Source organism: Diaporthe batatas (genome assembly GCF_019321695.1).
Source record: "Diaporthe batatas strain CRI 302-4 chromosome Unknown Contig00003, whole genome shotgun sequence".
NCBI classification, from domain to species: Eukaryota; Fungi; Ascomycota; class Sordariomycetes; order Diaporthales; family Diaporthaceae; genus Diaporthe; species Diaporthe batatas.
Genome location: NW_025408550.1, coordinates 4533065 through 4547901, shown reverse-complemented (window position 1 = coordinate 4547901; position 14837 = coordinate 4533065). Strand labels below are relative to the sequence as shown.

At 45.9% G+C, this 14837-nt stretch overlaps 5 protein-coding genes across 5 annotated transcripts; 2 read left to right on the top strand and 3 right to left on the bottom strand.

Moving 5' to 3' along the window:
- Positions 1–86: 86 nt before the first annotated feature.
- KVR01_003723 (uncharacterized protein) lies at positions 87–928 on the top strand (the record flags this gene model as incomplete). Its single annotated transcript, XM_044784429.1, has 2 exons — positions 87–518; positions 584–928. The coding sequence occupies 2 exons, from the start codon at positions 87–89 to the stop codon at positions 926–928; spliced, it is 777 nt and encodes a 258-aa protein (XP_044648738.1).
- A 171-nt stretch (positions 929–1099) lies between these two features.
- On the bottom strand, positions 1100–2263 carry KVR01_002793 (uncharacterized protein; the record flags this gene model as incomplete). The annotated part of the gene is made up of 4 exons (XM_044785168.1): positions 1100–1239; positions 1319–1394; positions 1528–1798; positions 2157–2263. The coding sequence occupies 4 exons, from the start codon at positions 2261–2263 to the stop codon at positions 1100–1102; spliced, it is 594 nt and encodes a 197-aa protein (XP_044647808.1).
- Positions 2264–2344: 81 nt separating this feature from the next.
- KVR01_003346 (uncharacterized protein) lies at positions 2345–6660 on the top strand. Its single transcript, XM_044794065.1, has 2 exons — positions 2345–3147; positions 3296–6660. Exons 1-2 carry the CDS (start codon positions 3141–3143, stop codon positions 3589–3591), a joined length of 303 nt encoding a protein of 100 aa, XP_044648361.1. The 5' UTR covers positions 2345–3140; the 3' UTR covers positions 3592–6660.
- Positions 4001–6487, bottom strand: KVR01_002290 (mRNA splicing protein SYF1; the record flags this gene model as incomplete). Its single annotated transcript, XM_044789473.1, has 1 exon — positions 4001–6487. The coding sequence occupies one exon, from the start codon at positions 6485–6487 to the stop codon at positions 4001–4003; it is 2487 nt and encodes an 828-aa protein (XP_044647305.1).
- A 1557-nt stretch (positions 6661–8217) lies between the features above and the next one.
- Positions 8218–10935, bottom strand: KVR01_002706 (uncharacterized protein; the record flags this gene model as incomplete). Its single annotated transcript, XM_044791576.1, has 7 exons — positions 8218–8603; positions 8683–8996; positions 9512–9606; positions 9689–10036; positions 10226–10302; positions 10433–10742; positions 10813–10935. 7 exons carry the CDS (start codon positions 10933–10935, stop codon positions 8218–8220), a joined length of 1653 nt encoding a protein of 550 aa, XP_044647721.1.
- Positions 10936–14837: the final 3902 nt, after the last annotated feature.

Genomic DNA, 14837 nt, shown 5'->3' with positions numbered 1-14837 from the left:
ATCATCCAGCCTCTTTCACCTCTTTTTTTAGTCTTCTAATTCCTCCATCCTGTTGACCAGGCAATTTCCGTGTTAAATCATTCATAATGAAGTCCGCAATCATCTACGCCCTCATCCCCCTCGTGGCTGGCCACGGTGCCATCATCAAGGCTACTGCCGTCGGCGGTGGCTCCGGCATGGCTCTCGGTATCGACCCCAACACCCCTCGTGACTCGACCCGAAGAGATCCCGGCCAGCAGGACTCCACCCGCTTTAAGGGTGATGCCGCTGACACCGTCGGTGAGACCCTCGGGGGCGGCAGCAACGACATCGACGCCGGTACCAAGGCCATCATGACCATGACCGGTGACATGCTGCCCCAGGTCGCCCCCGGTGGCGAGATCCAGATGACCGTCCACCAGGTCAACGGTGACGGTGCCGGCCCTTATACCTGCATGATCAACACCGACGCCACCGCCGCCCAGTGGACCGACATCCAGGTCACCCAGAACGTCCCCGGTGAGGCTGGCCGCAACAGGGTAAGTGACATACTGTACACACAAAGACACCGCAACCGGGATGCTAACATTGCCTCTCTCTGAAGGACGGTGCTACCACTGACTTCCCCCTCAACGCTGAGATCCCTGCTGGCACCGCCTGCACCGGTACCGTCGCCGGACAGGAGAACGTCTGCATGGTCCGTTGCCAGAACCCAGCTCGTGCTGGTCCCTTCGGAGGTGTTGTCCCGGTCCAGATGGCTGGTGCCAACACGACCGCCCCCAACACCCCCGCTGCCGCTCGCCGCAACCTGGCCATGGCCATGAAGCGCGACCTGCAGCTGCTGAAGAAGATGGTCAAGCGCGCCTCCACCCTGGAGGAAGACGCCGAGGAGCTCGACATCCCCGAGGACGACCTCGCCCAGCTCCGCGAGGACGGCGAGGAGATCTGAACAGTGGTCGCGAGCGACTCTGCGGATCTAGAGGGAAGGGACAGGCAGAAAAGTATATAAAAAAGAGCTGGAGACTGGTGCTGATGCTGATAATGCTGCAATGCCCCTGATGATCATTTTCTTTCTGTAACTAGCCAGATATCCAACTCAGGGACTTGACGTCCTAGTAATTTACATTCCTTTATCCAAAATCCTGTTCCCACTTGGTTTAGATGTGAGTACTTGGGTACACTTGGGTACTTGGGTAGTAAGTAGTAGACGGGCCGGTCCTTTGTCAGGGCCCTTGCAGCGACGGCGTCCCGGGTCTAGACCTTTGAGACGTCCGATGCGGAGCCGGGACGGGCGGCGCCCGTTTAGCAAAGGCCCGCTCGGGCGGGGCGGCGCACTTACGGACAGAGTCCAGATCGATTGGAGCCCTGGAGGCCTGGGGGCCTGGAGGCCGGTTCCTCGCTCCCACCTGGGGGAACTGGGAGGCAAGTAGGTTAGCTTCGATTTGCGAGACCTGTGACCGGGGCTGACGCGCATCATCTTTCAGCTCGTCATACTCTCAGCCTGCAGCATTGTCCCCTGAGAGCCTGGGCATGGGTCAGGTCACTCACAGGCGCATCGCACGGCAGCATCATGGCGTGCTGGCGTGCAGGCGTGCAGGCGTCTTGTTCTGGAGCATGGCTTGTCAATGGCCGCAGGGTCGTTGGGTGGACCGTAGATGGTGGAGGTTTGCGGACTACGCATCGATGATATGAAGCGTCGATCCGGGGCGGAAGGTTCAAGTGATCTAGCATGGCGCCGGCCGAGCGAACCAATCCAGGGGGGCCATGTCTGCCGATCCTACCCCGGTCCCGGCTCCTGACTGGCAGACTGGCAGACTGGCTTCGCATCGACAGAGATTGGGGGTGGTCAGGCGATTAGTTTTCAGATGAGCACTGCCTAGTTGCAATGCTGTTGTCGTCCCTCGTCCCCGCCGTGGCAGACTGGCAGACTGGGCAGGGCCGCCCATTGCCAAGCAGCCGCCTGCGGGCTTGGTGTGTGTAAGCTTTCTGGGAGGGTTGGCGACTGGCCTGAGTGGGTGAGGCCCGCCTTGCCCAGCTCGCTCGGCGGAGGAAGCTCTCCTCAGGCTCTGCACAGAACATCCACACACCCTTCCGTGTTCGCGCGCTACTGCAGCCACAGGGAGGCGATGCTACCAGGAGGCGGCCATCCTCGAGGCATCAGTCACGTCACCAACCACCTGGGCCCGCGGTAGGCATTGATTGTTTTATATGAGGCCCGCAGGAGAGGTGGTCGAAGATCGGGGCGGCAGCCGGTGACGTAATGGGCGAGGGGAGGGGGGGGCATGGGGCGCAGTGGCTCTTTCAATTGTGCCCAGGTACCTAGGTACCCAGACTCAGGTAGGCCCGTGGTAGGGCAGCTAATGCTGTGCAGGTCGCGCCGTCTCGCCCCCGTATATACCTGTGCCCCGTCCTCTGGTGACGATGCTGTCCGTATGGTCGAATCAACTGCCACGGCCCGGCTGGCCTGGCTGGCCTGGCCCGCCTAGGGGTGGTTAGTCTCTGTTCGCAGGCATGCAGGCATGATGTGCCAGTCTGGTGCGTCTTCTCCAGACAAACCGACAAACCACCACAGGCCAAGGGTCCTCCTGGGGCCGAGGCGAATCACAAGCTGGGACGGCCGGGCGGGCTGCGATAATTCGGCAGGGACGCGGACAAGAAACAGCCATGATACTCCCAAGAGCCCATGATCGCCCGTCTTGGCTCCTCGTTCCGATCTAGTAGCCCACCCAGGCAGTCAGGCTGCTGCGTGCTGGTGTCAACTCGTCGCTTCCGTGGCCGTGGCCGTGGCCGTGGGCAACCGCCCGCCCGCAAAGGAGGTGCTACCAAAGTGCTACCGACATGCTACGCAATGGGAGGGGGCAGGTGCTTGGCCGTCCATTGTGTCCTGTGTCTCTCCCTAGTCCTTCCTTGAAGCTTTTGTGCAATCAAGCCTAGCACCCGTCCATCCTGGGAAGCTGCTCGAGTACAAAGACACTGCCTCGCCCGCACGTCTCGACACACCTCGTCCTGCTGGCTCCTCTTTCAAACTCGTCCCAGTTCCTAGACCTCTCATCCAAACTCAGATCTCTAGTCTCCAGAAACCAATCCAGATCGACTCTCAAGTTCCTCCAGAGACGTTCAGAATCCACACTTGATATCATCACCTAAGAATTCCAAACATCATGACAGGTTGGTGCCCCCTCCCAAGCGCCCCAAGTCCGCGGTACACTTCCCCAGATTTCCCTACCCCACAGGCCACACGAAGAGCTATCGAGAGCTCCACCAGCCAGCATGGTCCAGATCTGTGCGCTAATACCCCGCAACCCACGCGCTCTAGACCAGAACCAGACAGCGACCCAGGAGGCCCCCGGCCTCGCGGGCCTGCAGAACCCCTTTGCCTCGTCCACTGCACCCGCCGGCGCAGACCCCGACGTCCTGTCGTCATCGCCCACCGACAGGCGGCAGAGCGCCGAGTGGGACGCGTCAAAGGTGCCGCCCAGCCGCTTCCAGCGCCGCAAGGGCTCCATCTACAGCACTCCCGCCTCCCGCGACGGCCACGTGGACAGGAATTACGCCGAAAAGTATCACGACAAGCTTGTCGAGAAGGGCTGGGCGCCGTCGGCCAAGAAATAGGGCCGCCGACGACTGTGAGGCGCAGCAGCACACTTCTCGTCAGCATTTGAGCTGAGCGCCTCGCGTGTGCATCATTTTGCTTGGGTTGGCGAATGCTAAGGGCGTTGTGTTGTGGCAATGGCAGGACGGGCTGGGCGGGTGGAGGGTTCCCATGAGTTGTTAATTCTTTAGGCACATCAGCCGAACTTTCTTGATACAGCCACGCTGTGCAGAGTGCAGGGTCTCGAAAGACTTGTCCGCGCCTAGTTGTGGCAAAGAGCTCCCATGTTGAAATCAATTCGAACCGTCCATTAGAGCCTGCTCGCATGCTTGTTGTGCTGTGCAAGCCTACCTGACTGGAAGTCCAGCACTTGTGGGGATCCCCACCGCTCTTGAGAGAGCAAGCGCCGTCCGTCTATAATGCCACATATCAATCATCCATATCGTCAATGTCAATCGCATCCGGGTTCGCGGCGACCCCCTGCGGCTCCGGTGCACCTCGCGGGTTGTCAGTGGCAGCCACGAACCCAACGGGCGCCTGAGCTTGCTTCTCCAATGCCGCCATGGCGTCCATAACCTCCTGATCCGCCTCGCCGTCGCCCTGCGCCTGGGCTTGGGCCTGGCGGGCAATGGCTTGAGAGGCGATGAAGTTGACGTCCGTGTTGTACTGCGCCTGGACACTACGCTTGATCCTCCGCATCTCCTTGTACGTGTCGTCGTTGCCGTGCTGCACCTCAAACTGCTCCCACTTGGTCCAGAATTCGGGGTTGGTGCGAGGGTCGCAAAATTGGGAGGCGTGACCATAGATTGCGCGAGCTCTGTCGATCTCGCCGAGCCGCTTCTCCATGTCTGCGAATTTCAGGCACATGTCGCGCGCCTCTTGGTCTGGAAGGGCCGCAATGGCGCGTTCGTAGATGGGTCTTGTCGAGGGCAGCCCAAAGTTGGATGCGGACTTGGTGATGTAGAAGTTGAACATGTCTGCACGGTCCTCGTCAGATACCGCTCGCGTTGCTCTTTCGTAAATCCGCATTGCATGGCGTGCCAGGCCCCTTTCCTCTTCCAGGTTGCCGTACATCAAATACAGCACCTTGGCGAATTTAGGCGGGCAGTCTTCGATGGCCTGCTCAAAGAGATCGCGCAGTCGTTCTATGCCAATCTGACGGTCCACGGCCTTGGTGAGATACAGGTTCCACAGTTCAAAGGCCACCGGGTAGCTGAAGAGGTCCAGACCGCGCTCGAAAATCTTGAATGACTCTTCGTAGTAGTTGTTCTCCTCCAAAAGGTTCGCGTAATTGACGACTGTCTGCGGCGTTGCGATTCGAAGCTCGAATATCCTCTCGTAGACCTTCTTCGTTTCTTCCAGAGAGCTGACGCTCTCCACCAAGTCAACGTAGAAACTCCACAATTTCCAGCTCTTGTGTACTCGCTGTTGCGGGGACAGCGTCTCGTCAAAGTAGTCGACGGTTGACCGTTTCGGCGCCTGTACTGCTTTCGCCATAATCTTGACAGCTTCATCGAAATTCTCGTTGCGAAGCTCCATCTCCGCCCACTCGATCCACATGTCGGCCAGCTCAGCCACGGACTTGAAAGGTACCTTGACGGCCTTCTCCATGATAATGCGGGCGTTCCGGAGGTCACCCCCTTTCTCGTAAAGCTTGGCGTAATTTGCCCACAACTGGTGGAAGGCGCCGACCGCCTTCTTCGGCTGTATCGCCGCAATCGCGTCCGTGTAGGTCTGGACGACCTGTTCCTTGTTGTCACCCCAGAGCGCCACTCGCTTTTCCCATTCGTTGACGTTGTTTGGATTCTGCCGCAGTAGAACATCGTTGAGCAAGAAAGGCCGCCGGTCCATCAGGTGCTCGAATCGCATCATGCGGATATCGAGGTCGAAATCGGCATTCTCGTCGGCCACTCCTTTCTCGGCTCGGCCCTGCGCCACTTCCATGAGAGCTCCTATTATCGACTCCTCAAACTCCGCATACGAGTCGAACACGAGGGTGAAGTCACGGACCGTCATGACCGTAGTAACGCCCTCCTCAAAGACGTCCCTAGCTCGCTCAAAGCTCCCCTTTCTTATGAAGTATGTGGCTAGTCCAACCCACAACTTCCCCCTCTGATCCGAGAACCGCTCGATCCCACTTCGGATGATCCGCTCCACATCGATGCCTGTCTCATGGCCTGTCTTGACCTTCGTGGCGTGCTCGACCATCAAGTCGACCATCTCACTCCAAAGCTCGTAGTTGCCCTTGCCATGTTTGCTGTGGAAGCGCGGGTTGTTGAGTACAAAGATGTACTTTTCAATCGCCTCTGTGTATAAGCCCTCCTGTACTAGAAGCTCGATAAAGTCTTCGGCGTCCTCGGGGTGGACCTGCATGTAGCGCCTCCAGATCTTGACGGCCGTGATCCCGCCAGCCGAGTTCGCAAATGGCCTATAGAGTGCCCATATCCTGTTGTGTTGGGTAATCGGCAGGGCACGCAGGGCACGGTCAAAAGCGTGTCGGGTGAGGGTAACGAGAGGCTGCTGCATTAGGAATTTGAGGTACATCTCCCATATCCTGGGCATCTTGTTGAGCAGGATCAAAGCCCTCTCAAACAGCGCGTTCACCTTGCGGTATTCGGCGGCGAAGACAGCAGCGTTCAACTTTGCGACGTGTTTGACCCGCAAAGTGAGGTAGGATTTCCACAGCTTGTACGAGCGCGGGAGTTGGATGCACGCGCGCTCCAGGACAAACGCTTGCTCCTGAACGGTCCCGTGCTGAAACTTGAACTCCAGGTATGCGAACCATGGCTTTGTGCTCCCAGGGTTCCGCTGGATGTCCTGCTCGTATACGAAATCGTCATCCGAGACGAGTGTGATGTCAGGCTGGCGTGCGACGCCATTCCTGGCGAGCGCGGTCGTCGATGGCATGGCGGGCATCACGATCTCGGCCGCGTGACCAGCCAAGGGGCGCGAGGACAATACGGCGTGTTAGACTGGTTCCCGGGTCAGGACATCACTGCCACCGCGTCCCAGCCGAGAAGAGGTGAGGAGGTGGTGCTGTCGTGGGTTTGGGAGCGACGTTGTGAGCGTAGATTACAGTGTTGCTTTTTCTTTTCAGTCGCGCGGCTGCTAGCTTGGTTCATGCGCTGGGACGCGGGCGCTGCCGAGCCGACCGCTGCCGCTGACAAGACGGGCCCGTGCTCCACCTCTAGCTACCTGGGCGCTCCTGCTGCGGCCTATCTATCTCGACTGACGACATCAGGAATAGGTCAGACCCCAGCTCCCAACGTCGGCGACAGCTTGCACTGGCCGGCCGAATTCATTCCACTCCGCCGCGGCCTCTCGTCACCACCACGAACGCTGTCCCTACCGAGCTGACGAGCTCCGATAACTGTCACGTCAGTCGAGGGTCCCACTAGCGAGCCGGCAATATGTCTGGAGCAGGAGTAAGACGCCTCGAACAACGCGGCATGTGCTGCAGCGGACATGGATTTGCTCACGCCCCGTGATAGGAAAGGGAGGCAGTCTTCCCGACTCGCCAATCCCTCGGGTTAATGAAGGCCAAGCTCAAGGGGGCTGAGCAGGGCCACAGCTTGCTCAAGCGCAAGAGCGAAGCTCTCACCAAGTACGTGGATAGCCGCTGGTCAGCCCGTTGGAACCTGACACTGACTCTCTGCTTCTCAGGCGTTTCCGAGGTACGCTTTGCGCTTTGCGGCCCATCCTACCTGACGATCTTCCCGATGCCAACAAATGTCTAACACTGAACAGAAATCACGAGGCGGATCGATGAGGCCAAGAGGAAGATGGGCCGAGTGATGCAGATTGCCTCTTTCTCTCTGGCCGAGGTCACGTACGCCGTTGGTGGAGACATCGGCTACCAGGTGCAAGAATCCGTCAAGTCGGCACGGTTCAGAGTGCGGGCAAAGCAAGAGAACGTTTCCGGTGTGCTGCTACCAGCCTTCGAGAGCTATACCGAGGAAGGCATCAATGACTTTGCCATGACTGGTCTCGGAAAAGGTGGTCAGCAAGTACAGAGATGCCGAGAGACATATGCCAGAGCTGTTGAGGCGCTGGTAGAGCTCGCGAGCCTGCAGACCGCATTTGTGATACTCGACGAGGTGATCAAGGTGGTCAACCGGAGAGGTCAGTACTTGCTTTGTTGGCCGACACAAAACAGCCGAGCTGACTCCGTTCCAGTGAATGCCATCGAGCATGTCATCATTCCCAGGACAGAGAATACCATCAAATGTAAGTTCATCACCGTGCAATGCGTTGGACGACAGCTGATCGTGATGGCAGACATCAACTCGGAGCTGGACGAGCTGGACAGAGAGGAGTTCTACCGTCTGAAGAAGGTTGCAAACAAGAAGCAGAGGGACAATGCCGCCTTGGACGCCGAAATGGCTGCTAAGAGAGAGGCTCAGGCAGGGCACGAGAAGGCTGGTGGGGACGAGGATACTGGGCCAGCGGATGTGCTTGGGGCTGAGGAGGATGAAGACGTCATTTTCTAGAGCAAAGCGAACAATCATGCATCAGGGTATGGGAAAGGTCCAACGTCAGTCAGTTGTTGTCGAATTAGTTATATGATGCTTTACACCCGTACGCCCATGAAGCCACATGTTTTCTCCCGGTGGTATCGATCCCGTGCAACGCCTTTCGGGTGCTTCTTACTGCCTCTGGTACGTGACCTTGATGTTCTTGCCACCAAGCTGGGTGCCAGCCAAGTTCTCCCTGGCAGCGATAGCACCCGCCTCGTTCTCGTACTCGACGAACGCTATCCCCCGACGGCCAGGCACCATACGAACCTCACGGAAGCCCTCGAAACGGCCAAAGAGGTTTGTGAGTGTGACAGCATCGCTGTCGTCGGGAAGATTCTGGACGAAAAGAATCTTGTTTGGTGGCAGGTACTCGTCGGGAACGACCGCGGCGGCGGCGGGGCCGGTGGGCTTGAGGCCAGCACCTCTTGCTGCTTTTGACGGGCGGCCAGACTGCTCGCCGCCTGGGGCAGGGCGCTTGAGGCGTTGCTGCTCGGCCTCGAGTGCCTTCTTTTTGTCTGTGGTGTAGACGTGGGTTAGCCTAGCTGCCAAAACGAGGCGATGGCTGATCTGAGGTCCAACGTCTGCTCAACGTACCTTTCTCTGCTGCTCGCCGCCTCTTGTGCTGCTCGAACTCCTCCTCGGTTCCGAACTTTTGCACTGTCGCGTCGCTCCTAGACCTGGCCAGAGCCACCTGCATGGGCTTCTCGAACAGGTCGAAGCCGTCGGCCTCCTCTGCAGCTTGTTTGGCCGAGTCGTGGTTGTCAAAGACGATGAAGGCCTGGCCTTTGGCCTTCAGATTGGTCTTGGCGACGATATCAATGACATTGCCAAACTCAGAGAAGATCTCGCGGAGGGCGGTTTTGAGGGGCTCAACCTTGACGCGCTCCTCGAGGTTCCGCACGTAGACGCTGAAAGAAGAGAGACATGTTAGCTGTGCCAACGACCTACGCAGTGTCGGGGTGCAATGACACGAACGTGGTTATCGGTGGTCCCGTTGATGCCATCCTTGGTTTTTGGAAAGACCTTGGCCGCTGGAGCACGCGGGTGTTGACTGTGGTCTTTTTGAGAAGTGCTGCTCGGGTTCAGGTACTTGGCCTGGTTTAGACGGAGCTCTGCCAGGCGGCAGACAGACAGCTCGGCCGCCGGAGTGATGAGAGGACGGTGTGCGCTGTGAATCACACTGTACTCACGCACGGCCCCTCAACGACCAACCCACTTTGTCCCTCACCCATCTAAGGAGCCCTGAGTACAAAGGGAATCAGTGGTCATGATATTCACTTTCGGACAACAGGGTTGCTACAGAAGGCAATCTCAACCACTTTGTATTACTATAGAACCCGTATACTGTCCTTCTGTCTCGACACTTCGGACACCCTCTGCTTACGTCCCACACTGAGCCCGAAACTGTCACGAGGTTAAAGACCTGACAATATCAAACATCACGTCTTTGTTGAACGCAAAATTCAAGTCATCATCCTGTACGTTTAGCCCAAAAGCGTCCGGGCCATCGTCGAGGATCTGTATGGGGAGTATCAGTATCGTTAATCTTCTTGTGGTTGCCTGCAAGCCCCCTGAACAGTGGGTTGACTGAATCACTTACACCACAACGTCTCATGTCCCTTCTGAACGCGCCCTTGAGCTCGGTGGCCCGGTGCAACGTGCAAGTATTGTCCCAGATGACTAAGTCACCTACATTCAGCCATTCGATGCTCAGAATGTATTTTCTCTGCGTAACATGCTGTCTTAGGAAGGCCAGCTTGTCTGCTGACTCTTCATCAGACAGTCCTTCGATGCTGCGAATGTGAGATGGGATATAAAGGTTCATGCATCCACTCGGCTGGTGTGTCTGGACCAGCTTGTGCCTCGAGAAAGGGTACCGATCCGGCTCAAGCTTTGCAAGGGCTTCGGGCGACGCGGTCTTTCGACTGTGCCAGAAAGAGTGCCTCGCCTGTAGCATTAGGAGTTAGCCATCAAAGACTCAGAGAATAGGTCTCATGGGAATAGAGCAAAGAGAGACTTAAGGACCGTATGGTAGTCCCTATCTCAAAATCTGCAGCTCATCAAACCTTTGTGGCATAATCGGGAAGAAGGATATGTTTGTTTTTAAAAGGGTCAAAGTCATCCATGAGGTGCTTACCACGTAGTCTTTACTTAGCAGCTCATCCTTCCAGGAAGCATCAAGCTCTGAGAAGGCTGTCCTCGTGTCCGCAAAGTCTAAAGATCCTTCGTCAGACAGTCTGCTTTTGAATGGAGTAGCAATCAGAGGGCTATTGGTGCCTCTTGGCGCGAATGCTAGTCGCTCTCTCGCAGCTTTGGCCACACAAGAACATGTCCCAGCTCTTACCCGTATTTCCGCCAGCTTCCAAAGGCGGTATCTCGTAAGCCCTTAGAATGGAGAACCTCGTTCGTCTCACGTTGTAGCTACCGTCCACGTGAAACAGCTCGTTCCCCTTGTTGGATAGTGCCTTCATGCTCATGGGATCAAGCAAGGTTCCATCAACCTCGAGGTTGCTCTGGTCCGTCAATTCAAGTGACTTAAGCCTGGACTGCTCGGCTGGCATTCCTTTCAGACGTTCGGTTTCACCAAATTTACGCCCCAGCTCAACCTGCCTGGCGTCATCCAGCGATGTGCCCCGAAACACACATACACCGTACTGTCATAGTTGGATCAGTTAGCACTTACTCGGATCAATCTTCGCGCTTGGACATGGGAGATGAACCAACCTGAGAGACAGTGTCTTTGATCTCTATTATCTGTTCATCGCTAATCGGTTTCGAAAAGTCGATGCCCTCAACCTCGGCACCGAAAGTCGGGTGCAGTCTATTAATCTGGAGGCTCGAAGCCATGACGGTGGGTAATTCGAACGGCAGCTTGGATGCTCTTCGAGAACGAGGACGGAAGCATAGTTGCTGATAAGTATATAATGGTATCGACGAATGACTCGGACAATTGGAAATTCAGCAAAGTACTTATCTCTGCCTTCCGAAAAGGGACGCATCTCCTGCCCCAGAAAAACCCCGGATCTTGTATCTAGTCATGCATCTTCCCCATAACATATTGTCGAATGGCAGAGACCCACCATTGGCTCCAATTAAACATTGAAGCTTCTGCGAGAGAAAACCAAACGGGATTTCCGAAGGCTTGCAGACATTTATCTTCGAGATGAGGACATGGCTCGGGCAGTAGTAGCTAGTAGCATTATTAAATAGCTTATAATAGTATAAAAAAACCCTTATTTTATATTTTATTTTTTTATTAAGAATAGATATTTATAAGGTAAAAAATAAATAATATAGGGTAATAAATACTATTAGCTAATTAAAGTACTTTATTTAACTTTATTTAATTATTTATATTACTTTATTAATACTTTTATTACTATTATTTATAAACTTTATTAATACTCTTTTATTTATTTAATAATATTCCTTTATTAATTATTTATAATTAATAATATTAATTAATAATTTATTTTAATTAATTAATTTACTATTAAAATATATAATTAATAATTATAATTAAATTTTTAATATTATAATAATAATATTAATCTTTAATTATATTTATTTTATAATATAATAATAAATAGATTATTATCATTAAAATATTAATATTATTATTATAAATAATTAATTTTAATATTTTTATTTTTAATTATTTAAAACTTTTATAATAAATATAATATTTATAAAATTTTAAAGTTAATTTAAATAAAGTTATAAAATAAGTTAATTATATAATAATAAAAGGATTTTAATTCTAATTATATATATTTATAATACTATTATAATAGTTAATACCTTAATATTATAATAAATAAATTTTTTATAATTAAAATAAATTATAATTAATTAATATTTATTTATTATATAAAAGGATTATTAATAAATAAGTTTTTAAATTAATTATATAAATTATTAATTTTATAATTTTAAAAGTTAATAATACTTAATATAATTAAATAAAATTAATAAAAGTTTAATAAAAAATTTAATTATATTATTATAAATCCTTAATAATAAAGTTAAAAATTTAAATAAATATTTTAATATTAATATTTAAATATATAATTAAAATTTAATATAATAAAAATTAATTAATAAATTAATAAAAAAGTAAGTATTTATACTTTAATTTAAATTATATTAAACTTATTTAAAAGAATATTAATATTATTAAATAACTAATAGTAATAATAATATTATAAATATTTTTAATATATAAAAGATAATTAATATAAATTTAAGAGAATTATTTTATATAATATTTATTAATAGATTATATATATATAATTAATAATAATAAAATATTATATTTTTAAAGTATTTATATAATTTATATTAAGAAGAATTTATTTTATTTTAAAATATTATTAATAATAAAAGAAATTTAACTTTTAATAATTTTTAAATAAGTTTATAATTTTCTTTATTATTATTAAATTAATAATTTAATAGTTTATATAATTAATTATAATATTATTTTTATTAATATTTAAATATAAATTTTTAAATATATTATTAATTATATATTTTTATATTAATATAAATATTACTTTAAATATTAAAAAAGTAAAAAAGTTATAAATAATAGTAAAAATTAATAAAAAAGAAAATAAAAAATTAATAAAAAAGAATTTAATTTTAAATTTATTTAATATATTAAAAAATAAAGTTATATTATTTATAAAAGTTTTTAATTTAAAAGATATTTTTATATTTATAAAATATTTAATTAATTATAAAATTTATAATATAACTTAATAATATTTTAAAAAATTTAAATTAAATAATAATTATTAATTATTTTAAATTTAATATATTAATAAAAGAAAAATTATTATTAAATAAATTATATATAAAATTTATAAAATCTATAACTTTAATTTATATATAACTTTATTAATAAAAGTTATATATTATAAATTTAAAGTTTATTTTAATTATAAAATAAAAATATTTTTATTTAATTAAAATTATTAATAAAATAATTAAAAATTATTTTTATATTTTATATTTAAAAATATTTATTAAAAATATTTATTAAAAATATTTATTAAAAATATTTATTAAAAATATTTATTAAAAATATTATTATTAAAAGTTTAATAAATAAAAGTAATTTAATAAATTTTTATTTTAAATTTTATAAATAATTTTTAAACTTTTTTAATAATAAAACTTTTATAATATAAATACTTAAAGAATAAATTTTATAAAGTAATTATTTATTTATAAATTATATTTATTTTATTTATATTTAATATAATTTATTTTATATAAATTAAATTATTAATTATAAAAATTAAAAGTTTTTATTAAAAATATTTATAAGTTTTATTAATTAAATTATAACCTTTTAATTAAAAACTTTTTTAAAAGTTCTTTTACTTTAAAAGTTATTATAATAAAAAAGACTTTATAATAAAATTATATTTAATATAAATAAAATAAAATTTTATAATTTATAATAAAATTATAATAAATAAAAATAGTTTTAATAATAAATAATTTAAATAATAAAATAAATAATAAAATAAAAATTATAATAACTTTTATATAATAAATTAATTTAATATTTAAATAAAATAATAAAACTTTTAATTTTAAATTAAAAATATTTATAATAAAAAATTAATAAAAGACTATTAAATAGAATTAATAATTAATTATAAAGTTTATAAAATAAGTAAATTATTAATTATAAAATAATAATTTATAAAAATAATTTATTAATAATAATACTTTTATTATTAAATTAATAGTTAAAAACTTTATATATAAGTTTAAAGAATTATTAATTAATTTCTAAAAGTTAATTTAAATATTAAGGATTTTATTAATAATAAAAAAATTTAAAAAATTAAAAGTTTTTAAATTAATATTTAAATATTTTAAATAATAAAAAATAATAATTAATTATAAAGTTAAAGCAATAATAAAGAAAATAATTAATTATAAAGTTAAAGTAATAATAAAAGAAATAAAAATAAATATAAATATAAATTTAAAGTAATAAATATATAAAAAATAATTATATATTTTTATTAATTATAATAAATTAATAATATAAATTAATATTAATATATTAAAGGTATTTATTATTTTATATTATTTATTTTTTACTTTATAAATATTTATTCTCTTTTTATTTTTATTTTATAAAGGAAGGCTCTTTATTCTATCTATATTATATATTTATTAGTACTTGTCTGGCTATTAAGTCAAGCCTGCTATTGATTTAATTTATCAGGCATGACGGCTAGTACATTGTGTATGGGTTACCTAGGTACCAGCTCCACTCTCTAGTGCTGACGTGCTGAGATTGTTTCGGATACCTTGAACGCAGATGTTACAAGCTGTTAGAATAGTGAAGAGTATTTCCATTTGAATGTGGTCCCACTTTGCTCCTGATTTCATCCCGTACGGTTGGAACAGCGTAATAAGGTAAGCGGACACATCGTAGTCTGAATATGACCGTCAACATGAGAGCCCCGAGAGTGTTTTACTTCCTCTTCGGCCTCAAGATTATGCAAATGTGGGAGTAGAAAAGAGATGTAACCTGTGAAGCGCTTCGAAGAAGGCTGTGTCACACAATTAGAATTTGATTTTGCACTCATTCATTCCAAGGAGGTCTCGGTCAGTGAAACTGAGATCCTCTAAGCTGCCAAAGATGCCTAAATCTCCGCAACCTACCCTAGGGTAGTCATTGCTGATTATCTGCCGAAGTTCCAAGGTTGTGCGGTGTT